General features: G+C 34.6%; 10 protein-coding genes across 10 annotated transcripts; 5 read left to right on the forward strand and 5 right to left on the reverse strand.

Annotated features, from left to right (window-relative positions):
- Positions 1-353: 353 nt before the first annotated feature.
- On the reverse strand, positions 354-845 carry RO3G_13494 (uncharacterized protein; the record flags this gene model as incomplete). Its single annotated transcript, XM_067668078.1, has 2 exons — positions 354-361; positions 503-845. 2 exons carry the CDS (start codon positions 843-845, stop codon positions 354-356), a joined length of 351 nt encoding a protein of 116 aa, XP_067524179.1.
- A 3,543-nt stretch (positions 846-4,388) lies between these two features.
- RO3G_13495 (uncharacterized protein) lies at positions 4,389-6,003 on the forward strand (the record flags this gene model as incomplete). Its single annotated transcript, XM_067668079.1, has 7 exons — positions 4,389-4,951; positions 5,008-5,068; positions 5,125-5,184; positions 5,240-5,397; positions 5,448-5,710; positions 5,764-5,849; positions 5,908-6,003. The coding sequence occupies 7 exons, from the start codon at positions 4,389-4,391 to the stop codon at positions 6,001-6,003; spliced, it is 1,287 nt and encodes a 428-aa protein (XP_067524180.1).
- A 1,376-nt stretch (positions 6,004-7,379) lies between these two features.
- RO3G_13496 (uncharacterized protein) lies at positions 7,380-8,015 on the reverse strand (the record flags this gene model as incomplete). The annotated part of the gene is made up of 2 exons (XM_067668080.1): positions 7,380-7,390; positions 7,526-8,015. 2 exons carry the CDS (start codon positions 8,013-8,015, stop codon positions 7,380-7,382), a joined length of 501 nt encoding a protein of 166 aa, XP_067524181.1.
- An 887-nt stretch (positions 8,016-8,902) lies between these two features.
- On the forward strand, positions 8,903-9,810 carry RO3G_13497 (uncharacterized protein; the record flags this gene model as incomplete). The annotated part of the gene is made up of 3 exons (XM_067668081.1): positions 8,903-9,111; positions 9,400-9,407; positions 9,620-9,810. The coding sequence occupies 3 exons, from the start codon at positions 8,903-8,905 to the stop codon at positions 9,808-9,810; spliced, it is 408 nt and encodes a 135-aa protein (XP_067524182.1).
- A 5,641-nt stretch (positions 9,811-15,451) lies between these two features.
- On the forward strand, positions 15,452-16,301 carry RO3G_13498 (uncharacterized protein; the record flags this gene model as incomplete). The annotated part of the gene is made up of 3 exons (XM_067668082.1): positions 15,452-15,994; positions 16,051-16,146; positions 16,200-16,301. 3 exons carry the CDS (start codon positions 15,452-15,454, stop codon positions 16,299-16,301), a joined length of 741 nt encoding a protein of 246 aa, XP_067524183.1.
- Positions 16,302-17,329: 1,028 nt separating this feature from the next.
- RO3G_13499 (uncharacterized protein) lies at positions 17,330-18,010 on the forward strand (the record flags this gene model as incomplete). Its single annotated transcript, XM_067668083.1, has 4 exons — positions 17,330-17,445; positions 17,512-17,620; positions 17,769-17,882; positions 17,939-18,010. The coding sequence occupies 4 exons, from the start codon at positions 17,330-17,332 to the stop codon at positions 18,008-18,010; spliced, it is 411 nt and encodes a 136-aa protein (XP_067524184.1).
- A 515-nt stretch (positions 18,011-18,525) lies between these two features.
- Positions 18,526-19,503, forward strand: RO3G_13500 (uncharacterized protein; the record flags this gene model as incomplete). The annotated part of the gene is made up of 1 exon (XM_067668084.1): positions 18,526-19,503. One exon carries the CDS (start codon positions 18,526-18,528, stop codon positions 19,501-19,503), a length of 978 nt encoding a protein of 325 aa, XP_067524185.1.
- Positions 19,504-19,523: 20 nt separating this feature from the next.
- Positions 19,524-20,621, reverse strand: RO3G_13501 (uncharacterized protein; the record flags this gene model as incomplete). Its single annotated transcript, XM_067668085.1, has 2 exons — positions 19,524-20,107; positions 20,162-20,621. The coding sequence occupies 2 exons, from the start codon at positions 20,619-20,621 to the stop codon at positions 19,524-19,526; spliced, it is 1,044 nt and encodes a 347-aa protein (XP_067524186.1).
- Positions 20,622-22,269: 1,648 nt separating this feature from the next.
- Positions 22,270-22,557, reverse strand: RO3G_13502 (uncharacterized protein; the record flags this gene model as incomplete). The annotated part of the gene is made up of 1 exon (XM_067668086.1): positions 22,270-22,557. One exon carries the CDS (start codon positions 22,555-22,557, stop codon positions 22,270-22,272), a length of 288 nt encoding a protein of 95 aa, XP_067524187.1.
- Positions 22,558-23,597: 1,040 nt separating this feature from the next.
- On the reverse strand, positions 23,598-25,919 carry RO3G_13503 (uncharacterized protein; the record flags this gene model as incomplete). The annotated part of the gene is made up of 5 exons (XM_067668087.1): positions 23,598-23,654; positions 23,797-25,658; positions 25,726-25,762; positions 25,815-25,841; positions 25,908-25,919. The coding sequence occupies 5 exons, from the start codon at positions 25,917-25,919 to the stop codon at positions 23,598-23,600; spliced, it is 1,995 nt and encodes a 664-aa protein (XP_067524188.1).
- Positions 25,920-26,134: the final 215 nt, after the last annotated feature.

Consider the following 26,134-nt stretch of genomic DNA (forward strand, 5'->3'; position numbering starts at 1 on the left):
TCTCTTGATCTGATCCGGGCAATACAATAATTTCCATTATTATGTGCTCAATTGGGTTATTTTAATTCTCAGATAGATAAAATATTCTTTAATCGTAATTTAATTTCGTCTTGTTTGATAATGAAGCTTTTAGTTTTTTAAAATATTTCTTTAAAGAAATCAAGTTAAACCTATAGCTATAAGGGCTCATTAAATTACTAATTTTTATTCATGAATAAAAGAGAATAGCAGATGAACGTAAGACTTCTCTGTAATTGCATAAGCCTGCATAATCAGTATTACACATCAACTAGTTGGTAATATACCATTTAATCATACTGTTACTATTTGATATGAAAATGTATTTCGAATATTTATTGCACTAATAAAAATATGCTTCTCCTTTTTCATTAATTTTCCCTGTATGGTGGTGGCTCTTCATGAGTTCTATTGTCAAGTTGGTAATAGTGTGTGCTATCTCCATTACTTGACCTATTTAGACGACTATAGACCCATTTCATACCAGGAACTTGCCTCCACCAATGCTTATGATTCTCGTTCCATGTTTCTTCGCTATCAATGCTGGAAGCCATCAGTGCTTCCGTACTGCTACTCTTGTTTTGCCATTTTTCTAATGCCGTTTTGATCCTTTTCAGTAGGCTCGGGACTACATATCGCCCAACAACAATACAGAGCACAACCATACCCGAAACGACAAGAGCTATTGTAGCAGCTGGCCATTCTTCACCCATCTTCCACTGATGTGTGCTGTCATAATAATACGCTGGGAGGTCATGTCTAACCTCACATATCGACTTGTTGGAGCAGTGGCCAGGAATACCGCCGTCACCGACAATGCACTGCATATTATGTCGACAGTGAGAACCTACAGGACGTTTCGGTTGGCAAGTTTTTGTTTTTTTATCACAAAAAGATAATCGACTACAGTTTCCAATTAATGGCAGATCTTCAACATCAATCACATCTGGCCCTCGATAGTCGACATAATTTATAAGCTCATCAGTTATGGGTATAGAAAAACAAGGTAAGCCAGTGTCGTTTTGTAAGTATATGTGTGAATATAAAAGTGTATAAGCCGGATCCATACTCATTTCAAATCCTGGTTTATCTATTTATTTTTTTTTCAATATTGTTTTCTTTCATTCTTCTTTTACATACCTCTACTTTTACACACTAATCCTTCCTCTGTTGCAAAGCAACTGTGAAGTGGGAAAAACTGACAGTTGGAAGGGTCAATACAATGCTGAACCATGGCTGTTACTTTAGTCAATATAATACATAATAGCACCCAAAACAGGTACATGAGTTGAAATTATAAGTTTATTGCTTTTGTATTTATTCAAATTTTAAAAGGGAGCAAATTGAGCCAATTTTTTGCTTTGTCATGTGCGCTCTTTGAATTAGTCATGTCTATAAGATCGTATGTTTGATAAAACCATGGTTTCAATTGAGTATCAAAGTTTACATAAAGACTTCCAAAGTACTTAAAGATATAATATCATATCTTGTAGACCTTTAGACAAAAATAGATCTTAATAATAAAATACGAGAAGGTATATGTTTCACAGGGCTTTAAATTAAATATGTTTTCAAGAGTCATTGTTCCTTGCAGTTGGTACAAAATGACTTTGACTCTTTGAATCATCAAAATTAATGGATAGTATTCATCCTCTCCATTGTTCTAAAAGGAAGAAATTGAAATAACTGCTTTGAACAAGTAAGCGTTATCTAAAAGATTTTCCAACAAAATGGACAAAACTAATCTTTTGATTACTGCCAAAAAAAAGAGGAGGGGGGGGGGTACAAGTATTTCGCTTGAAAACATATCAGCACAAGAAAAGATTGATACCTCTTCAGAAAGCTAATTTAATCATTAGCGTTAGACTGAGCATAATCACAAATATGAAATAAAAGGAATTTAGAAAATAAAACATCAGAAACTACCAATAAATGAGAAAGATTGAAGAAACGTAACAAAATTAGAATAAAAACTGACAAGAAAAAAGGCCCAAATGGAAAGCAAAGAAAATATCTTAATAGAATATAAAATAAAAGAAAAGAAAGATAGATACATTTTTGATTGAGTTGTTTAAGGTATGTACATGAAAGCAAGAATGATTGATATAGTGGAGCCTCCCTAGAAGCAAAGTCGCATCTGTTGTTGTTATTGATGAACAATGCTATAGTCGTCAACAATAGATATATAAAAATGTAGTCAAACAATGACTTATTGGAATCTCTACTTTGTCATGACTTGTTGTGACGAATCCGAAATAACGACCACGCAAAAGAAAGTGCGTTACTTTCTTGATAAAGAACATTCTACTCTACTACTTAATGGTTTCGATCACTCCACCGGTGCTATTATACACATAAAAATACTTTTTAAATATAACGAAAGAAATAGAATAATATATTTTCATCATCTTTTATATTCTTTAATTTTTATTTATTAAAATTTCGAATCATCACATGTCAGCTCGAATCTCCATATACTGCACATAAGTTTTAATTATATCTTAAGATGAAACAAAAGAAAGTAAGGCACGGGGATTTTTTTTATCTTCTTAGAACACATCACTCAATTAGAGAGATTGCAGAGCTCGTTGGCTTGAACAAGTCCACTGTGCAAGATATAAAAATCAAAATTGATAACTATGACAGCCCTTTGCCTCGCAAACAAACAGGACGACTGTTGAAAATAAATGAAAGAACTGAAAGGCGTTTGAAGAGGATAATTAGGAGGATCCTTTTGTCTCCTGTAAAGAAATAAATACGGAGCTAGCAAAGTTGAATGTTTTTATTTGTATAAAAACTCTTCGACCATATGTCGATTAACTTGACCTCAAGTCATACAGAGCAGCTCACAAGCCTAAATTGACTGCAAGACATCGTAAGAGTAGACTTCTCTGGGTGAAGGAGCACATCAATTGGGCCAAAGGCCAATGGATAACTGTTAATTAGTCTGATGATTTGCGCTTTTGCATGGAAGGCAGTAACCGCTATAAAAGAGTACTCAGGAAGGACGTAGAGCGTTACTATGAAAGAAATGTGGTATCTATAGTCAAGTGGCGGTGGTGATGATGGTGAATTTCTTTTCCTCGAATGAAAGGTTGCCCGTTTTACTGAAGGCCTACTGTCATTTGCTATAAATTCGTATACTACAGTCCTAGAAATCTTAGATCATCAAAACTCTTAGTTAAGCTTTCTGTTGCGTGTTCTATAGTAAACTGCGTATTTTCATCACAAATATCTTTAATATGGTCTTTATGTTCATCTTGAAGTTTTTTGCGGACATATCCTTGTACATGGATGACTCTAAAGCCTGTTGGTTCAGCAGGCGAAGAAAATTGCCTGTCAATGGTAGTCAGGCTAGGCTAGGAAGCATCATATTTAGGCTTAGCAACTGTAAGTGAAGGAGGGTCGCTTATGTGAGGCGGGATTATTACAAGGGAGGAAGAAAACGGTAGGCGATGCGGTATGTTCAGATGGAGAAGGTGGGATGTCTGTATTTGATGGCTTCGGAGCAAGTCGTTTCCGAAAGGAAGAATTCTCTTGTTGTAACTTGTGTCTCTTAGCACGAGCAACAGTTAAGTCTGCCTGCAGTTAATGAAGTTGCTTACTATAGTGGTGCATAAAGAGGGCTTCCAAATAAGGCAAAAATATATAGAAAGGGATGGAAAGCGAATAGCTGTTTAATGTACTTGCATCGCTTGTAATCCTTATATTATTCGATGAGCTTTAATAAGTATTAATAATTTCATCCATAAAAAAAGTATTCATTGTATATTTATTTTTACAACAAATATTATTAAATTTATAAAATACCAATTGGTCGTTTATTTAGCTCTTTTATTATTATTTTATTGTTACCTTTTATTACCTTAGTCCTGATAATAGAATGCCTTATTTACAAATTGTCTACATCTAAACTGTGGATATCATCACTTGTGTAAAGGGGAAAATTCACCAATACATCATTTAACAATTCTCCAAATAAGGAAACATCATCCTGACTTTTGTGGAAATCTCAAGTTCTTAGCAAATGTTAGTCAGAGAAGCGTTAAAATGGAAGAACTCAACACTAAGGGTTTTCCCCAATTATTTTTATTCCCCTTTTTAATGAAAAGGCTATTATGTGGCTTATATAAAGGTTAATGGAAAAATAAAAGCTTGATTTCATTTTTTTAAAATTGTTTATAAAAAGAATGGATACTGATTCTCTTTTGTATTCAGGTTGATGCTTTCAGGGCACATACAACTAATGCACTGCTGAGATCTAAAAAAATTTTACAGACGCGACTTTTCATTGTGTGTTTTTTTAAACTATTGGACGAACGGAGGATTCGTTTCTTTTTTCTTTTTCTATAACCATAACAATAAAAATAATGACAGACGAAAATATCCCGCCTACTGTCATAAACGAGAGCGCAGATAAAAGGATTCGGGAAACTGTTCAACCACTTAGAGCGAGACTTGCCGTTCAAAAAACAAGGCAGCCATTATCACTACAACAACAACAGCAACTACAGCCAGAACCACGATCACTGCAGCATAATCAACAACAGATAGAATCACGGCCCCAAGAAGAACAAACACAAGAAGAACAACTGACACAACAATCAGAGCCACAACCACAAGAGGAACCACAACTGACGGAGCAGGAGAGATTGGAAGAAGAGCAAAGAAGAAGAATAGAAAGAAGAAGAGAGAGAGAAGAAAGATTAAGGGAACAGTTAGAGAGAGATGAGAGAGAGGGAAGTGAAAGATACGAAAAATTGAGTAAAATCGGTGAAGGCACTTATGGTGTGGTATTCAAGGCACGTAATAAAGAAACAAAGCAGTTAGTAGCGCTTAAAAAGATTAGATTGAATCTGATGGAAGGCGTACCTACAACAACAATTAGAGAAATTGCAATTTTAAAAGAACTTAAACACAAAAATGTCATCAGGTAGATTATAAATTAAAACCAAGGACCTTTCTTTCTTATTAATTCTCTCATTTTAGTTTACTCGACATGGAACAAAAAGATACGTTAATATTTCTTGCATTTGAATTTGCAGAAGTGGTAATTACAATGGATCCTTGATCAATGTAATTGTATTATTCACCTTTTTTGAATAGGATTTGAGACGGTACATGGATAAACTGGGACGACCAGGGCTCACGATTGGACATATAAAAGTAAAAGCAGCAATATTAAATAATGATTGAATACTCAAAAATGTATACACACTAGAGTTTTATGCACCAATTACTGAACGGACTTCACTACTGTCATTCCAACCGAATTCTTCACCGAGATTTAAAGCCGCAGAACTTGCTAATTGATAAAACTGGTCGATTGATCATTGCAGATCTAGGCCTTTCTCGTGTTTTCGGTGTTCCCATGAGAACGTATACGCATGAGGTAAATACAAACTACACTTTCTACAATTGTTGTATAGTCTAACAATTTTTATACAAACCAAGGTTGTCACACTTTGGTACAGAGCACCCGAAATATTATTAGGTAGTCCACAATATTCAACGGCGGTTGATATGTGGAGTGTAGGATGTATATTTGCTGAAATGTTGACAATGCAACCGCTATTACCTGGTGATTCACAGATTGATCAGTTGCTTAGAACATTTAGATTATTAGGTACACCTACTGAAGAAGTCTGGCCAGGCATATCAGCCTTACCAGATTATAACAGTAACTTTCCACGTAAGTTCCACTCATCCGTTCTCCTTCTTTACCTTCTTATATTATTTGTATAGCATTTAAACAAAAAGACTTGAAAGACAGATTATCAAAATATAGAGGACATATCCAAGTAGATGACTCTGCGATTCATTTGCTGAAGGTAAAAAAGAGGGGAAAGTAAGCTATTTATTTGAATTGTATTAAGATGTTTTCTTTAGTCTTTATTAACATATAACCCAGTATCACGAATATCAGCCATAAGAGCAGAAGAACACCCATTTTTCTATGAAGATATCTCGCTATTAGAAGTTTAGAATCGAGCATTCTTCTTCCCATTCGCTAACACCATTGCATTTTTATCTGTTTGCACCACTCAAGCAATTACTTTGGCATATATTTATATATAAAAAACGAACACTGTAATAATAATAAAAAAAAGGGCATCGTATATATCATTTTCAACCAATAAATGTAAGAAAGAGGGCTATTTTAATAATAAAACAAACAGTGTAGACAGGGAAGGTAGCTCAATTGACAGCAGGGTTGTACAAAATCTAAGTAGAAGCGTTTCTTCTTGATCAATTTTATTATTACAATACATTCAATTTGTTAAAGATCAAAGATTGATTATAAAAGATAAAATATAATGCAAAACAAATTGTTGTCCAATTCTATTGGGCTGATAATAATCTTTTTGGAGTTTAGCAGGTTATTATTGGAGTAAAAAATCGATACAAGATAATGGTACCGTCTTTGATATAAAGACTCTAAAAATATCTTAAGTAAACATTTGTGCATTATAGAAAGGAATTAGTGTAAGCAATAAAATATATTATAAAGCTCCAAGTTCGGTATTTTTGTGTTATGCATTGTTTTATATCTTCTCACTCTAACCCCTTCTGTACGTTCCATTTTTTATTCTTATTGGTATAAAAAGCATTAGATATGATACTCGTTTAATATTCTTTATTCGTACGACAATTATTTAAACAAAACATTGTATCTAAGCTTTTTTTTTTTTTTTTTTTTTTTTTTTTTTGAAAAGCACAAGTACCTTGATTTTTACCCTATTTCTCTCTTGATATGGTGCCTGCTCCAAGTTAAGCAAATTCTATACGAATTCAGCTTTTGTTTACATAACTACTGTTCGAATTATTGGCCAAAATGTCTTTTTTAAAGCTCTAGTCTATCTGTTTCTAGTCACGATTTTAATAGATGCTGCTAAGTTGTAAGTCTATTTTTTTTATCACAATTGTTTTTTCTTTCTTGAATACATCTTCTTTAGGTGAACTGACTGGGCTCTTGTGCCCTTTCTGAAGAACGTTCACTACTGGTTAGCGTCTTCCAAGACCAGGAGACATATATTTCCACTATTTTAAACATATCAGCATACTTAATTTTTACTGCTGTCTATGAACATGAGGTAAATTCATCAAGAGGGATAATAGGAGCATTCGATAGAAATTGGAACGCTGATGTTACATCTGGATATATTAGTATTGCTCATTATCATGCTCAGTATTCTTTTTCTTTTTTTTCTCATATGACAGTCAGGCATTTATTTGTAATTATGTTTGTTACTAACAAATTGTAAAGAAATTCGTTTTCTGTAAAAGCAATAGAAATAATGGTTATGAATATTGTTCCCAAAAATGTTATGTGCAATAGGATGAGCTTGATTTAGTCTTTCTTACAGCACAACTACTTGTTTAAATTGATACGGTCAATGATATGTTTATATATGTGCATTTATTATTTCTGTTACTGAATTAAATCCTACTTTATATACAATATTATATAATCTTCATTAAGACACACTGATACAGCCTATATTACTTCTTATTAATAAACAACTAGTACAAGTATCTATATGGTTGTAAAGATGATCCAGTTCAGATAGTATTGAACATATAGTTAACCAACTAAGGATCCAAGGGGTAATTGTTCGACTTGAACGAGGAAGTTTTGTTGGTAAGAGATTTAAAAGGAACGACAAAGGATCTTCAATAATATTTGGCATTTGTAGCCGGTTGTGCATGTTGAAACATTGAATTGCATGCGTTTTTATCAGCAACTGATTTGGATGGAGGGGACAGGACTTGGGTTTGCCGCCAGGAAGCCATCCAAGGCTCCACCTTATGCATCGGCTACGTTCTTTTTGGGTCATCGACAACCAAAGGATTGGATCAAGTGAGGCTGTTGGTCGATAGCAAGAAAGCAGCTTTAAATTTTTATGTTGTTTTTGATAATCTAAACCTTGTTGCAGAAGCTGTTTCTTAATGTCCTTGAAAGTCTTGATACTGAGTTCTTCCACTGGAGGAGGCATGCTTTTCCAAAGCGAGGACTTGGACAGTTTGTACCATTGTTGATGTCTGTCACATTGTATGTGCAGCATAAGTTTTGTTAGGAGATCGTCTTCAGGTAGCGTTAAAGATCGAAAGAGAAGCTGAGCTTGGAGCATGTTTATTCGCTCTTTCATTGTTGGCAAGCGTGATAAGTGACGCATATATTTGGTTGAGGCACGTTTAGATGCATCATATATTCGTCGTAAGTGTTCATTCTGAGCATCTTCGAGTGCTTTTATTTGGGAAGCAGTTAACCGATTGATCGCTAATCCATACTGTAGATCTTTCCAAGAAACTAACAATACGCACACACCAACCATCAATCATTTCGGAGGAGACTTGCAAATCCACCCTGATATAATCCAGCGCTGACATAAGAGCTGCCAACAGCTAGAGCAGCAAATAATAGTATGCCGCCCTCAAACTGATGATCTTCAGCAACAAATTTTACAACAATCACAAACTATGGACCCTTCTCCCAGTTTAAATCAACCTCCTTGCCGAAATCAAGAAGCTACAATCCAAATGACTAACATTAAACTCGCTCCTTGACATGAACCTGCTAAGATACAACGTATTAAAGACAGCCTATTTGCAATTCATAACCAAAAGCGCCTGCAACGTCAAGAGGATGCTGCACGCTTCCTTCAGCCACCATCGGACAATCAAAAAGCTCAATATGTCTCCGTTCCTACTACCAGGTAGACTACCAGGTAGGCTGGATTTTTAACTAACTAAGCGCATATTTTCTACCAGATAGGCTGGGCTTTAACCAACTAAGCGCATTTTTTCTAAGGCTAGAGTTCCAATCGGATAGGCTAGATCCCTTCTGCGTAAACTTGACATTAATACTAACCGAATCCTTAACATGCATTATTCTGATAGAAACATCCTAGTCTTATTGATTCACAATGACTATGCCACTGAACTGCGACAACAAGTTCAGCGATTTAAAGCTATGACCAAAGATGGCTTTGATCCTTGTACTATTGAAGATCCTTTGTCGTTCCTTTTAAATCTCTTACCAACAAAACTTCCTCGTTCAAGTCGAACAATTACCCCTTGGATCCTTAGTTGGTTAACTATATGTTCAATACTATCTGAACTGGATCATCTTTACAACCATATAGACACTTGTACCAGACCTCCACATGGCCAGCTCCTTCTAAATCGGCTCTTAAAGCATTAAGAATATTACCATTATCCTAATACTTTTCTTTTAACCTTTTTTTTAACTTGATCCCGAAGGGTTTTTTAGTCTCACTTTACTTTACCCCATATTGAACTAGTCCTGGCGAACAGATGGGATAAATACCCCGCGCTCAAATGGACTTTATAAATAAATAATCTTTAAAATTTTTTTAGGTGCGCTTGTAAGTTTACGTTTTATTTGTATATATGCAAGTTATAAATGGGTTGTTATGTTTAAAATGATGATTATTTAAAAGTGGCTTTAGAGATTAACAAGTGATTGAACAAGATGATATGGATTAAGATAAACAAGTGTTGATTAACCAAAGTAATTATTTTGAAGATGACAAATAGACCAATCAGTAAGAATATGTAAAGCAAAATGTTTTTTTAGTGTCTCTAGGACGCCCCAATCTCATATCGCTTCCCCTGCTCAAGTTACGCGGCGAGTTTGCCCACCTGGAATGGTACGGAATGTTATCCCATATAGCCTGTTTCGGGTCTAATGGGTCCACTAAGCCAAGAAGCAACAACTCGGTCAGCCTTAAGCTACAGCGTGAATGCTGCAAACTGTTTGCTACTTGAATTGTTTACCCACCTAATGCTTCAAGGTACCAGACTATCAGGCCAAGAGTTCTTGATGTATAAAGATATATTTGGAGAAGGAGCAAGACAAAACACATGCAGCACATATCTTACAAAGAGAGTCAATGATTGTATAGAGAACAAGCGCACCAAAAAAATGAAAAGGATCTTTGTTTTGTAGCATCAGCAACTAAATGTATTTAGTCAGTTCAGTGTCTAATCATTATTATCTTTTTTTAAACCATTTTACTTTTAGCCATTTGATTTCATAAGAGCAATGTAGCAAGATAGATTATGGAAGCATCAAAAGCAAAAGAGTGATTGATAAGAGAGCATTCAGACCATCACCATTTAGAGAGAAAAGGATTCAAGCCATTAGTTTTAGAGAGAAGAGTATTTGGTTTGATAAAGAAAGAAAAAAAAGTAAGGAAAAAAATCCTTTAAATAGCTTTGTTGGAGGGGTCGGGCCATTTTTTGTTTATTTTCCAAGAATTCTTTCTTTTTCAACTATAAAGGAACGGTAAAAAGGAGAAAATACCGTTCTAAACTGACTGATAAACAAAAGAAAAAAAAACCCCCCGTAAACCATTTCTCTTTCTACAATCACTACCTTCTTTATTAATTTATTATAAAAACGGCAATAAAGTGATATAAGACATAATCTATGCTTGAAAGAATAGAATCTTTTTCTCTTTATAACAAACCTCAAGTTATATGAAAAGACATTACATTTTTTTTTGGCTTGTTTGTACAACTCTTTTCTTTATCTGCATGATTTTCATATGAAACACTAACTATTTATATATCCTTTCTATTCACTTTCAAGCATAGACTAAAACCAAAGTAAGATTTGCATTTGATCTTGTATCTTTTCTTACCTTAGCTTTATAAATCTGATAAAATATACTTTAGGTGAAAGGAATAGGAATTATTAAAAAAAAAGGGGGAGAGAGAGGAGTCAACTTCCGTGTGTAACCCTCATGGAATACCAATTCAGACAAATAATTAATAAAGCCAAAAGTAAAGTAGTATTCTTTTTTAATAGTATCTTTTATGTAAAAAAAATAAAATACAAAAAAAGGGTGGATTAATAATAAAATCTTGGAGTGGGGAAACCATTAGATGCTAATTAGTTTTATCTATAAAAGGCTTGCATAAAAAACTTGATTGTTTGTGTTACTCTTTTCAGGTTGATAGAAAATAACTATGATGTATGTATGTAAATAAAGGATGAGTACAATTTAAGCAAAAGCACACGATCCAAACACTAAAAAAAGGGGGAGGGGGAGAGAGACGGGCGTTTACTTGTAATTGGAGTCTTGCCTTCTCTTAAAATCAAAATAACTTGGTTTGTCATTTGATATAAAGCAATTCATAACTAATGATTAATATAATTCAATTTGTCGGCTAATGCTCAAAATTTTTATTATTATTATAGCTAAGAGCGCTATCAAAAATATAGCATGTCATCTTAATCTATTCAAGTTCATTGACAACATTTTTCAATGCAATTCCCTTTTAGAGAGGATACTTCATACGGCTTCGTTGCACCCAAACAGAGGCTTTGCTATGCCCAAATGGCGGATTTGTAAGATCTAAATTGGGTTTTGTAAACCTTAAATTGCGGCTGACTCAATCCAGAAAAGTAGGTTACTATAATTTCTTTCATTCCAATAGTATAAAATAAGTAGTCCTTTTTCTACGAAAACGTTCATGGAAAAATAAGAGATGAGAATGAAGAAAAAGCGACAGACTGGGAAGAGAACGTTGACCTCTTCTGCAGTAGAGCCTTAATGATGTTAAGTTGTTATAGGATATCTCAGAAACCAACTCCTGAAAGGGTTACTGTTCGGCTTGATGTGCAGATGGAGGAGTTTGCTGAGGATGATGCAGTTGAAAAAAAAATAAAGCAAAAAATGTCTATTCAAACAAACAGCGCGCTATCTTTTACTACTTTAATAGAATTAAGCTATGGAAGGCAGCTCCTTCAGGTAGAATGGCAATAACAGTATAGGATACTGCTCAAGTTTGGTTAAAAAGACTTAAAGACCCAATTTAAAACATGTAGCAAGAAAGATCTAGTAAATACTGAGAGTACACAAGTCCAACTGCTCATGTCTTATATATTTATTGTTGGCGTTCTGTTTCATGTTTTCTTTGGTTATAAAAAGTATTTATTTTATTACCCTTCTATAAAGAGTTTCAACTACTAGTCAAGGTATAACCTTTTGTTATTAATCAATATATTCAAAATGTCAGTAACTAAATTATTTGTTGGGAATTTTTATAGCTATTCAGTACACTTTTAACAAATAACCGTAAATATAATGATCCTTCCGGAGAACCTCAAAGCTTTCACAATGAACATTAAAGCAGAAGAGGGCAAGGGGTTCTTTACACTTAACACTCCAGAGTATTGGACTTTTGAGAACTATCTGAACGATACGCATAGTGGCCATAACGAAAATACCTTAAAACAAGTAAATGTCGTTTACCGCCATTATTTGGGCGATATACAACGACTCCAACAATTAAGCATACTAAGCGAAATGAAAAAAGTACATACAAACCTTTCAAAAGGAGTAAAGCTACTCAATTGCTGAGCTGAATAAATTTATACCAACTTCCAATCGAGCATCATCAAGCCATTCACCAATAAGCTTAAACCATAGTATTTTACATATTGGAAACAATAATAATTATCAAAGAGTGAAGAGAAAGATGAAGAACATAGATAACGACGAAGATAGAGATGAAGAAGATGAAAAAGGAAAAGAAGCTGAGGATGGGTCCAGAAAGAAGGAAGTTTACCTTTATGATATGGATGTATGGAGTTATTGGATAAGTTTTTTAGAAATTAGCAAGAGAAATGATGATATTAATTAGTGCAGCTACAGTGTCCCAATTGCTATATCCTAGCTAAGTGAGCCTTTTGTTGGCTAATAAATTCTTCTATGTAACAGCTCCGAGAGGCATGATGTGATTCGTTATGGGAAAGGCGTCTCCTCTAAACCAAATATACCTAAGGAGCTATATAAGAAGTATAGCAAAGCAGAAGAGAATGCAGAAGAATATGTTATGCCAACCGAATGCCAAGCGTATATAGAATTTGCGGTTGACAACGTAAATCATTACCTGTATGAAGTACCTGTATCAAATACTTACGTTTTTTTTACTCTATTTTCTAGAGCTCTTTTGAAGACTTTGAAGAAAACATTAGGAGCTTTCCTGTTCCAGCAGTGTCATGTTTTGACATGTCAATAAGATACAATTTTATTGTTCTAGACTAAATCATTATAAATGAGTTTGAACAAGAATAGATTCTGATGATTAGTAACTACCCTGAATAATATGTTTCAGTTTATATCTAGACGATTTATAATTAACACTTTATAAAATATTCTTATGCATACCAAATCATTGGCGTAGCTATCTTTTATCATCTGATATCAGGTTCTGCTCAAACTAATATAAATAGCCTTGAAATCTTTCTTTAATAAAAGTATTCGTATTTAAAACTATTGTTTGTCCTCGTTAATTCTTCTTTGTTCTTATTTTATACTTATAACACTTCAAGCCAACAAAGCTCTGAAGAAATGTTTTTATTTTTTACATCTTCCTTGCTTCGTACATATGTTTAACCTTGATCTATACAGCCGCACCAGATAAATATTTGGACAAAATATTGAATAATATGGCATATAAGTACAAGACCAATCAATACGTGTAAACTTGAGCTTGGGATTTTAGATTGTGAAAAAAGAAAGTTTCAAGTGTTTATTTTAATATATATATATAATCATTTTCAGTATTCTGTTTTGCCGTATTTAGCTTTAGAAACTATTTTACATTGCCTCTTCGTCGACAAACTTATAATCCAGTCTTACCCATTCTTCTTATAAAGCCACCTTCAATTGCTCCAAATTTTTGACAGATGATCTTTTTCTCTCAATTTTCCTTTCGAGAGCAATCCGAACGTGCTCGATGGGGTTCAAATCAGGACTTTGAGTAGACCAGTACTCAAAGCCTCTAATTTGATGGGTTTCCTTCCACTGTCTAGCATAACTAACTGTATGACAGGAAGCCCCATCCTCTTGGAAGGTAAAAACTCTCTCCTGACACACCATAACGTCTGTAAGCCAAAGATGAAACATGTTAGCCAAAATATTGATATATGTTTCTTGGTCTACAGAGTTGGTGTTAGTAATTTCTGAAGGTCCAAAAGCTCCTCCCCAAAAACATCATCAAACCATAACACCACCATCATCACCACCACTTGACTATAGATACCACATTTCTTTCATAGTAACGCTCTACGTCCTTCCTGAGTACTCTTTTATAGCGGTTACTGCCTTCCATGCAAAAGCGCAAATCATCAGACTAATTAACAGTTATCCATTGGCCTTTGGCCCAATTGATGTGCTCCTTCACCCAGAGAAGTCTACTCTTACGATGTCTTGCAGTCAATTTAGGCTTGTGAGCTGCTCTGTATGACTTGAGGTCAAGTTAATCGACATATGGTCGAAGAGTTTTTATACAAATAAAAACATTCAACTTTGCTAGCTCCGTATTTATTTCTTTACAGGAGACAAAAGGATCCTCCTAATTATCCTCTTCAAACGCCTTTCAGTTCTTTCATTTATTTTCAACAGTCGTCCTGTTTGTTTGCGAGGCAAAGGGCTGTCATAGTTATCAATTTTGATTTTTATATCTTGCACAGTGGACTTGTTCAAGCCAACGAGCTCTGCAATCTCTCTAATTGAGTGATGTGTTCTAAGAAGATAAAAAAAATCCCCGTGCCTTACTTTCTTTTGTTTCATCTTAAGATATAATTAAAACTTATGTGCAGTATATGGAGATTCGAGCTGACATGTTTTTTCGATGAGTTGATGGTTGAGAAAAGAGGAACTTCATTTTGTTATGAGGATAAAATTTTCCCAATAAATTTCTTTGTCTGAAAATTCATTTGGTGTGATTGTATTTGCTTTCCAATCAATGGGTTATTTACCTGCTAAATTCAAGAGATATAAAACGATCTCACTTCTTTAATACTCCGTATGCTTCCTTGACGACCTTATCCACATGGATACAATTACAAATAATAAAAGTAATTGTATAGACATCAACAGATTTATTAGGAATATCTGCCTGATTTCCTGTATTTTGTACAAAGAAACTTGCTTGGTTGGCTATCAGGCACAAAATTGAATTCCACAAAACAAAAACTATACAAAAATATTTACTGTGAGCATAAGACGCTGTCTTGAATTTATTTTCTCCTTCTCCAAGCAACTGAGGACTGATATAAACTAAGGTAGCGAACTCTATGTTATTTTATGCGCTTAAAACAAATTATTAAATGATATGAACGTGCGCTCCATAAGGCAGCTGTGTATTTTATGAGTATATGGAATAAAAAAATACTTGAAGTTTGTCTATCATGTTTACTATATAAGCTTTTAAGAATAATTATTCAGTAAGACTGTTGGGATTATTTTTGTGGGAAATGAGGCTAGTAGACTTTTAACCAAAGTGCATCGATGAAACAGCTTTGACTTTACAAAGTCACGGTCTTACATAAAAAAAAAAAAAAAAAAAAAAAAAAAAAAAAAAAAAAAACTTTCGCTTTCTCAAACAGATAATGGTAACAAGACCTGATCGACGTGCAGACAATAAGCAAACAAGAACCTTGTCTGCATCGCAAAACATATTAAGTAGAGCAGATGGCTCAGCTAAATTTGAGTTTGGTATTAAAAGAAATCAAACCTATTGTTATTTACATGCTTACATTTGTTTACAAAAAGGAACAACATCAGTCATTTGTTCCGTATCAGGACCTGTGGAAGTACAAATGCGTGATGAGAAATTAGACGAAGCTACTGTAGAAGTTATTGTCAGACCAGCTAAAGGAGTCAGAGCCACAAAAGAAAAATTGATTGAAAACACTTTACGTACTACATTTGAGCCGATCATTTTAGGTGGTATGATGCCTCGCACACTTATTCAAATTACAGTTCAAGTTATAAAAGACGATGGATCCGTGTTGGCAGCTTCAATCAATGCAATTGCTTTAGCTTTGTTAGATGCAGGAATTCCTTTAAAATACATGGCAGCAGCAGTAACTTGTATGTTTGACAATAAAACTTGTGAAGTTGTATTAGATCCAACAGCTGTCGAATTACAAGTAAATTAAATTTGGCTTTGGAGACAAGAGAATTTTCTCATCAAATTTATTGTTAGGATGCTAAATCTGTTCACACATTTGCTTTTGATAATACACGTAAAACTTCAAATGTACTATTGTCAGACTCAGATGGAATTTTCAATGAAGCAGAGGTGAGATATATAGCTTTCATAAAATAATTTATGTATATTAACAATTATCAAAGTATTCATCATGTCAAGAAGCATGCTTTGAAGCAGTAGGACAAATTCATACATTTTTAAGAACTGCAGTTGAATCAAAAAAGCACAAGGAACATCAACAATAGATATTAATGTAAATAAAGGGAAGTTTTTATTGCTTATTTAAGAAACTACTTGTTCATATTTTGCAAGTCTTCCTTTCTTTTCATAATGTCTGTCCAATGTCTAAATTCAAGCAAATTATTCGTCTTGGTGATTTTGGATTCTTTATGATAAAAGTTCACGACCACACATGATGCATATAGAATTATTCTTTCTGCTGTTATGCTCATAATTAGTTAAAGCGTTTTTTGCTATTTATCTTTTGGCGGAACAGGATTTCAAAGGGTGCTTCGAATTGACCAATACGAAACACATTATTTCGGATATTGGTAAGCTTCTTAACATATCTTTTCATATTTTTAATAGCCACTATTTCCAGTTTTATCATCATTTGCAAACTGCTGCATCCAGCAGCTTGAATCTGCATAATATGAATGATTATTGATTATTCTAACACATTTTCTGTCTCTTCCCATAAATCAACTTCTCATCCCCTAATTTATACTTGGTGGAAAACGTTAGTCTAGTAGCGGATGTATTCTTTACAAGATATGTGGTATATTCTGTACATGTCAAATTTGTTTGACTCAAGGTTACCAGAATCTACTGCATTATTTGTTACAAGAAACATCAATAGTATCAACAAAAGGAGCAAAAGAAAAGAAAGAGACAATTTCATTGCTTATTTTCTATGTGCTAAGGTGGCTATTGTTACATTATTACCTTCAAATGAAATGCATATGTATGAAAGAAAAACCTTCAGGATACATGCTTCAATCACTGCTATTTTTCTAGCAGATATCTAGTAAATCATTAGTAATATTAATCAACCGAGAGTATAGCTTTCTTTAGTTATGCATATAATTTTAGCTTTTTAACAATTATCTCTTATTTTTCTAATCAAAGCAAGACTCGGAGTTGAGATTACCGTTTTTTTTCTCTGCTCATTTCAATGAACAGTGAGCACTCATCCTCTACAGTTCTCGTGAAAAACGCTCATCGCAATACAACCCATTATGACATTTGCTCGATATGTTACGCAAGACCTAACATGCCACTTGTTCCACCACTTAATTTTGCTATGATTGCCTCTGGTGTTTATCGCTCTGGACATCCAAATAAACAGAATTTTGCCTTTCTACGCAAGTTAGGTTTGAAAACGATCTTGTAAGTTATTTTTTTTTTAGGAAAATAGAGTTATAGACCAATAATAAAACATGTATCTTATTTTAGATACTTTGCTATGGAAGATTACCCTCACGAAATGCAACATTTTGTAGAACAAGAGAGCATTCAAGTATTTCACTACCGAACAGAGGGAAATAAAGAACCGTTTACTGAAGTAAACCATGAAGATATTACACATGCATTAGTCAAACTATTGGATAAAAGATGCCATCCTATACTTATTCATTGCTTAAAAGGAAAGGTATGAAAAAAGAAGAACATATAAAGCCATATCATTCTTTGTCTAACAAATATAAGAAAAGCATCGAATTGGTTGCTTAGTTGGATGTTTAAGAAAGATTCAAAATTGGTCGATGACTTCTATATTTGATGAATATCGCAAGTTTGCAGGAACAAAAGTTTTGGCAGATCAAGAAGTAAATTACGAATGGTTTTGTAAATAACTTTTGAATAACAACTTATTGTTGCATAGTTTATTGAAATGTTTGACCGTGAACAAGTTCCTTATGATCCAGCTTACAAACCAGCTTGGCTCCAAGAATAATTCAGCAATATTCATATGTCATTGTATGATGTATGATTTCAACTAGAAACACCTTTTAATAGATACCCATAGTGGTTCAAAAAAAAGTGAAAGTGATGACTATGCAGAATGAATTGGGTTGATTAGTGTCCAAGGAAAATAAAATGTGACATTGTGTGTATATCATGTTCATTAGAAACATATCTTATTCATACCTTGAGCTCAAGAAACAAATTTCAAAGAAAAGGGAAAAAAAAAAAAAGTTAAACTAGCAAACATGTGGTTAGAACGCTCTTTGCTAACTTGTACTTTTATTTTGTACGCTGTTTGATATTTTCATCTTTCTAGGCTTTGGATTATCTACTTTAGTTAATATATATTGATAAACAAGAAAAGTTTTTTATTATAATAAAAAGAAACAACGGCTGTGATTTCAAATAGGCAATTATACGAAATATAATTGGTCAGATAATGAAAAGACAAGTGAAACGGCCATTAATGTTCATTAAATTTTTTAATTTTTGTTTTATTTGTAAATGTCTGCAGAGGAAACACTGTCATGGGATAAAGAATTTACTCGTTTCTTTAAAGAAATTGGGCTTCTAGAGACAAGCGAGTGCTTGAATTCAGAACTGGCCATTCTTTCTCGCTCTCAGTTAGAAAAATTGCCCGATGAATTAGAAAAACTTGTTGAACGATTAATAGAACGCTTAGAGAAGCATGTTGATGCTAAGGAAGAAGTATTAGACAAACCAGACAAGACACACAAAGATCTACTAGTAAAGAGGCGAAGGCAGTCTATAACAGAAGATGAGGACGAAAATAAAGAGCGTATCAAGCGCATGGACGGTGAACAGGTTCAAATACGAGCAACAACAAAGGAAGTTGATCAACGAATTAGCACTTTTATACAAGCAAAACGAAATGAACTGGACGAAAGCAATAGAACCGAATTTCTAAGTCGTCATGATCCTACTGCCGATGATGTAACTTGTGCGAGAACAGACGCTCGAGAAATTAATCGAAATATTCAAATGAAATTTGACATTGTAAACAACGAAGACGGCCCACTTGCTCGATCGACAACAACAGCAGCGAATAAGCATAAAGACAACACGACTTTAACAAGCGCTGACTCAACAGAACGAATAAATAATATAGAACAACACTTGAATGTAAAACTAGATCAAAACGCAGATCCGCCTTTTTCTATATTTGAAAGAATAAAAATTTTAGAAAACACCTTGATGGAAATTGAACGTGAGCACCCAACCTGGGCAGCCGTTCATTTCAATCAGCCCAACCGAACATTTCCTCCCCCACCACCCATCACGTATATAACACGAACGCCTCTAGAGGACGGCTACACATCTACAAAAATTAATACAACTGCACCACAGACAGCAATGTTAAAGACGACCGGAAGAGCCAATTCCTCATTAACAAGAGCTGTCATCGAGCAACTCAATATACACAAACAATTATCAGATGCAATGTCTGATTCACATGTTTAAATAAAACAAAAAATTTTAATCTAAATTTCAAGCTTGAAAGTATAATAATCAGGATCAAAATGATGTACACGAACATAACCATCTTCACCACCACTAGAATAACTAGTTCCATCGGGATGGACAGCAATCGTATTGATAGGACCAAAATGACCTCTGACACGACCGACTTCCTCTTCTAAAATCTTGTGATAGAATCTACTTTCGAATTTACCCTGTCTAGCAGAAGTTGTTGTGACATTCATCGCATCTTGACCACCACCGATAATGACGAATTCCTGATGCTTGGGTGTGATAGATGCAGAGTTCAGAGGTGTGTCGGCAGTGTACGTTTTCTTTATGTCCAATGTCATTGAATCAATGATCTTTGCGCTTTTGTCTTTTGAAGAAGTAATAAAGTATGTGCGATCGTTGCTGGATTGCATATCAGATAAAACGCTCTCGTGTGCTTTGATAGACTTGATCTTTTCGTTAGCCTTCCAGTCCCACTGACAGATGGTACCATCTTCATGGCCGGTAACAATGTATTTGTCCAAGTAAGTCCATCCAGCTACAACAGCTTTAGATCCTCCGTTGTTCGTGATGACCACAATAGGTGAATTGGATTCTATAGAGCGTATATAAGTACAAGAATTTATTATCCATATAAAAAAATACGTACGGGCACCATTGATGTCGCTATTAACAGGGTAAACTGTAACGGTTCCTGAATATCCCATACGCTCTTCGGTTACGCATAAAACCATAGAACCGTCTTCACTAAACTCAACACGCTTCACAGCCGTCTTGAATTCCCAAGTCTTTAAACATCGACCCGTTTGAACTTCCCAAAGTTTGCAAGAGTTATCTGCTGAACCAGTAACAAGTAATGTAGATTCAGCTAATATTAAATAAACAAGTTTAGTTTCACGCATCGTATGTACGTTTTTGAAAATACCATTCACATCAATAGTCCAAACACTTCCTTGATGACCTGTATAAGTACCCAAACGTTCTCCATTATGAGAGTACCAAACATTGGCAACTTTGTCTTTGGAGACTGTAAACAGTAAATCACCTTCTCGGTTGTATTTGATCTGTGTTAATGCACGAGTGTGGCCTTGAAGTAAAATGGGTCTCATTACTGCAAAGAGGAACTTTTGAAAGGACAAGAGAAAAAAAAATTGAGGCTTCTGCTACTTCGACCTCCGATTGACAGGTCCGGTCCGAACAGACAGAGAAGGAGAAAGGGGTGTTTCTTGGGGTGAATAAGAAGAGCGCAACACAGTTCAAATCTCAACAAAACTTGTGTATTTCCATTTCAAGCTCGAATTCATATTAAAATATAATCAACAAATTACAGGGGGGTTTTGAGATTTACACAAAACCAGTGTGATGCAAATTTAACAAGCAATTTGATTTAATTTTTTGTTGAGGTTTCAAAGCTCGTTTGATGGTGATTTAATATCGTGAAATGTGCCTTGTGTGTAACCATAGGAGGATGCTGCTTACTACATTGAGGGGTAGCAAAAAAAAAAAGTACAATTGCTACGAGAACAATAAATAGATGTAAAGATAAAGCATACTGCATATAGTTTAATTCTTATTTTGAGGATCCTCCGTCAGACAAGGTATGACCTAAATAAGCTTGGATCAATTCATGAATGTGATTGAATAGATAACTAATGAGCAATCTATCATTGTAGAATTGATACAATGCTATTCTTATTCAGGAGAACTCTATACAGTGCATACAACTGCCAGCTTTATTTTTGCCCTACTACTTTAACTCCCTAAAAGTCGTTTAATGACATTATAAAGTAAAAGGAGGTATCAAAGATTACTTTCATAAGGAAAAAAAAAAAAAAAAAAAAAAAAAAAAAAAAAGAGCACACGAAAGGAACTCCTTTTTCTTTTGTTTATTGCAACATGCGCGTGTATTGTGATGAGCCGATAAAGAGATCCAACGTTGCAATCATCCAATGGATTGGACTCGATCAATTTGAGCCAGAGCGAGCTGTTAGCTCTAATTTTGTATCTTCTAAAACATTGTTTATCATTCGTTCGCCACTTGTGTTGTATAGTTTTGTAGTCTTGTGGGTTGATATCATTTGGTCTTTAAAGACAGGAGAGTTTAGACACTTTTTTGCTTATTTTACAGACTTGACATTCATAGGACTAAATGCTTATCTGTTGGTAAATATTAAAGTCAGGATTATATTAAAAAGGATGTCTATTAACATCATATGTATCAGACAACTACTTATCATCACGCAAAGTATCTATGGTTAACGTCATCATCTTCTCAACGTCCAAGCTCATTTCTTGATCAATCTCCTGTACTCAACTATCTTTATGTTTACTTGTACCATACTGTTATCGTTTTCAAGTAATCAAAAAATATTTTCTTTTTTTTTCTCTCTCTGATTTTTTTTTTTCTTAGCATTCAAACTCCTGTGGTGTTTTGGGCTTTATTGGCTCAAGAGCGTCTATTCAATGGTATTAAAACTGATTTATAAAAGCGTATTTTATTATTTAACCTATTTCATGATAGCACACCTAAGCCCAGTTGATTTTTGGATAAGCATATCTTTACATACTGTCACTTTATTTATACTAGTGATTGAAGTGACCTTTAATAGAATGAAAGTGCATAAAAATATGGTTATACTAGTATATGGAACAGTAGTCTTCTACATGTTTTTGACATTTATAATTTTTGCAGTGTAAGCTCTCAGTATATAAAAAGAATAGGAATCTAAAGTTCATTACTAGTGAACAATGGTGGGTTTATTCTTTTCTCGACTGGTCAGTAGGACCAAGTGCAGCTATATGGTATGTGGCTATCTCACTCATCATAATCATCATCTTCTTCTTCCAAATGGGTCTACATAAACTTCGAGATTTAATAGCAGGACTCATCCACGGGGACCTGAGGGTGATTGCAGAAAAAGGTGAAGGAGAAAGTACGATGGTCTTGCAGCAAACGCATTTTGAACCCTTAGCAAGTACGATTGGAGGTGGATCACGAATTACCTTTGGTGATGGCCATATAGAACCATCCAAAGCATCGTCCATCTATTATTGACAGTTGCACATTTTATCGTCCTGAATTAATAAAGTGTTGATTTTATGAATAATGTAAACTATGATTCAAACTCCTTGCTATCTTCTGCATCTGGACAAAGGCTTTAATATAAGCATATAATCACTAGCAGATCTTTGATTACCAAGAGTATTTCAAACGTACTCTTGTTATGAACACAATTTATTATTATTGTTGTTTATTGATAATAAAAAAGCCAAGCTAAAGTTTAAGTTTATTTTATGGAACTATCGAACCCACGCATTAATTAAATCGTCCGTTGATTTCATACTTTATTAAAAAAAATGCATTTAAACCACAATTGAATTTTACCATCAATGAATTTTAAACAAGGTTTTAGAAAATCTTTATGTATTTATGATAATACTGAGAAAAAAAAAAAAAAAAAAAAAAAAAAAAAAGGGGGAGCAGGCTTCTCAAAGCGTGAAACCAGTGAAGTAAATAAAGAATAGTATTTAACCAGAGAGGATGAAGAAGATGTTTTAAAAACCAGTTTATTCAACAACAAAAAGGTACCTGGGAGAAATGTTTCATAAAAACTTTAATAATGAAATCGGTCATTTCTTTTTTCTTGTTGCAGGAACGATAGAGATGGGTTCACATAGGTATACTGTTCTATTTCAAAGTCATTCAATCGTATTCTTTTATGAGCGAGGCCGATGTCTATACGTGTATGATAGTATAGGGTTGCTGAGCAAACTATTGCATTTGGCTGAACATTTCTGAACACAAGCGAAAGACAAGAAATGTGAAACTTGCCTTTTCCGATGCTTGTGGGGTTTACCCGCTTTATAACGAGGAAAATGCAAATAAGAGTGTTGGGTGCTGGTAAAAAAAAAAAAAAAAAAAAAAGAGGCGTTTTGTTTGATTTGATGATTTACTTTATTATGAGACAGGTGAATTTAGAAAAAAGCACATAAAAATAATGTAGATGACACCCTGAGTGAGGTGTATAAATAAATATGTAGGAGGGATTGTATGTGTGTGTCAAGGGGGGGGGATTGTTTTTAGTTTATATAATACAATTGCTGAGCTGTTGTTGGAATGCTTGACAGGGTGGAAAAATGATCTATGTATTCAGTATCAAGATAATGATATGATTCATTCATGTAAGGAGTGGGATGAGCATAAGGTGAAGCCAAATAACTGGAGGGGCTTAGATTTGAGAATTGAGTCAGATAGGGCTGCTCTTGGCAGGTTAAGGTATTTACATCTGGAGAAAAAGCCGACTGAGATAAATAAGGTAATGACCACGTCAGCTCAATTGGATCGGTAACGGGCGAATTACTAAACTGCTGTAGTGGGTCTTCCGGCGTTGAAGGAGTCGTTATTTCGTGCTTATCTACCATATCTTGCCATGGTTGCTTTTGATACTGCATTTCAGTTTGGACACGCAGTCCATTGTTGTTTGTATGACAAGAATATTCTTTGGTGGAAAGAAAATCGTTTTCAATTGAGTGCTGAGCTAGATTCTCTTGCTGGCCTTTTTCTTCCAGAGAGGGTGAGAAAGAGTAGATGGGGTCCATTTGATCCTGTTCTGGCCCTTTTGATCGTTTCTCGGCAAGGTCTGTTTGCTGAGTCTTTCTTGCATGTTGATATAAACTGTGTACATGTCGGACAATTTCAGAAAATTTTGGGATTGAAGCACGTTGTTGTATGGTAGAAAATATCTTGAGGCATTTACCAATCAATTCGGATGGCATCAGTGTCTTTTTACTATCATCATCTTGATGTGCCCGAAGCGCAGTACCAACAGTATGAGCAATCATCTCATACGGAACAGTTTTGGAAGGCTGGTGGCAAATAATATCAGCGTGTTTTATAAGCTCCGCTGCATAGCCACGTTGTTTGGATATTCTCTCTGCAGTTTGTGGTAACAAGATCAACGTTTCTATCAGCATGAAATAATAGATGAGATGATTGTAGACCAAGTAAGGTTCAGTTGCGGTGTTTTTAAGGAGTCTGTAAGAATCAAAAGTGGTATCATTTAATAATTCTTGCTTCCAATTCAAGATCCTTGAATAATGCAGTTCAAGTTGATTGTGAACGACCGTTGTATCATTTCTGCCATTAATAGCAAAGAGTGAGCGAATCTGAAGACCCTCTTCAGCAATCACAAGGAGTTTTATAGTTTGAGCAAAAGCCGCTAAAATCTGCCTTTCGTTTGCATCATCGGTAGACAGAGCGGTGGGTAAAGAGACATTAGCTAATGAAGATGGCAAGATCCAAGTTCTTTCCCATTCACGACTTTGAAGCTTATCAAAAACGTAGCAAGTCCAAAAGGCTCTCCGACGAAGTTCGATATCTTGAGGACCTAGCATTTTTCTTGTCTCTGGATTATCTATATTCAGTCCAAGTTCAAGACACATACGAAAGGCCATGCCACCATAAATCCATGCTCTACAATGCTGAGTACCTGCAGATGTCTTTCCTCTGGTAGGGCTTGGTTCATATAAGGACAAAAGACAGAGGGCGATCACAGTACTCACCCGGGGCGTGTCAAGAAAGTCATCTACTAGCTTTTTGGCACGATTAAAAAAGACACTTGGTTTTGGAACATCAGTTTGAGTTGTGAATCCACTGACGGTGCAATAGATGGCATTCAACAGCAGAGGAGTTATTAATGGTCCCTTGACGTGAAGTTGTTCATAGAACAATGCTTTAGGAATAAGAGGCATGGTTGCATAATATGTTTGAAAGAATAGGTCGATCATGTGCATCTGTACGTCAGCCGCAGGCATCTCGATTGGGTGAGAATAATGTGTTGGCAAAGGAGGCTCAGCCGTCCAACGAACAAAGTTACCAAACATAGGGAATTTAGAGCAAACTTCGGCAGGGAGCTCCTTTTTTTCTTTTACGCTTGTTGCTATTGACGTAACAACATGACTAGTCCAGGATTCACAAAATGGAAGGGTACTTTCTGAGTTATTTACAAAAGATTTTCTTGGCCTTGAAAAGAGAATGGAGTCATCGTCTGATTCGCTACAACTACTACTACTGCAGCAGCTGCTGTTGTTGTTGTTATTCTCGAGATGATCTTTACTGGTTTCTGATGAATCTTTAGACAAGGATTCTGTTTTCGATGATATACAGTTTCTACCGCGAGCTATAAGATTGATGTTAGTTTTGTTTTTTTTTACCAAGAAAAACAATGCTCAGCTTTTCCATACCTTTACACTAATGATTAAATAGTTAGATAAAGCTTTCATATAAAATATGTTGCTATTACCTGCATACAAGGCCTGAGTCCATCACACTATAGATTAAAGAAGGAATGAACAAAAGATTGAGACAAGCCAGTGAATTACCTTTATTTTTTTACTTCGACAGACATAACAAGCGTGACCCACCTTAAGTCTTTTATATTTTAATTCTTGGTTTGATTTACCCATTGATTGTATTAAATAAAAAAAAATTATTAAAAGAAGAAAACAAAATAAAAATAGAGTCCTCTGTTTGGTTTTTATTTTTATTTTTTGATTCAAAATGATGGCCAAACAAAGCCATCAGAATGTGTGTAACTTGGTTATTATAAATATAGATTACGTA

This window comes from Rhizopus delemar, genomic scaffold (genome assembly GCF_000149305.1).
Source record: "Rhizopus delemar RA 99-880 supercont3.12 genomic scaffold, whole genome shotgun sequence".
In the NCBI taxonomy this organism is placed as follows: domain Eukaryota; kingdom Fungi; phylum Mucoromycota; class Mucoromycetes; order Mucorales; family Rhizopodaceae; genus Rhizopus; species Rhizopus delemar.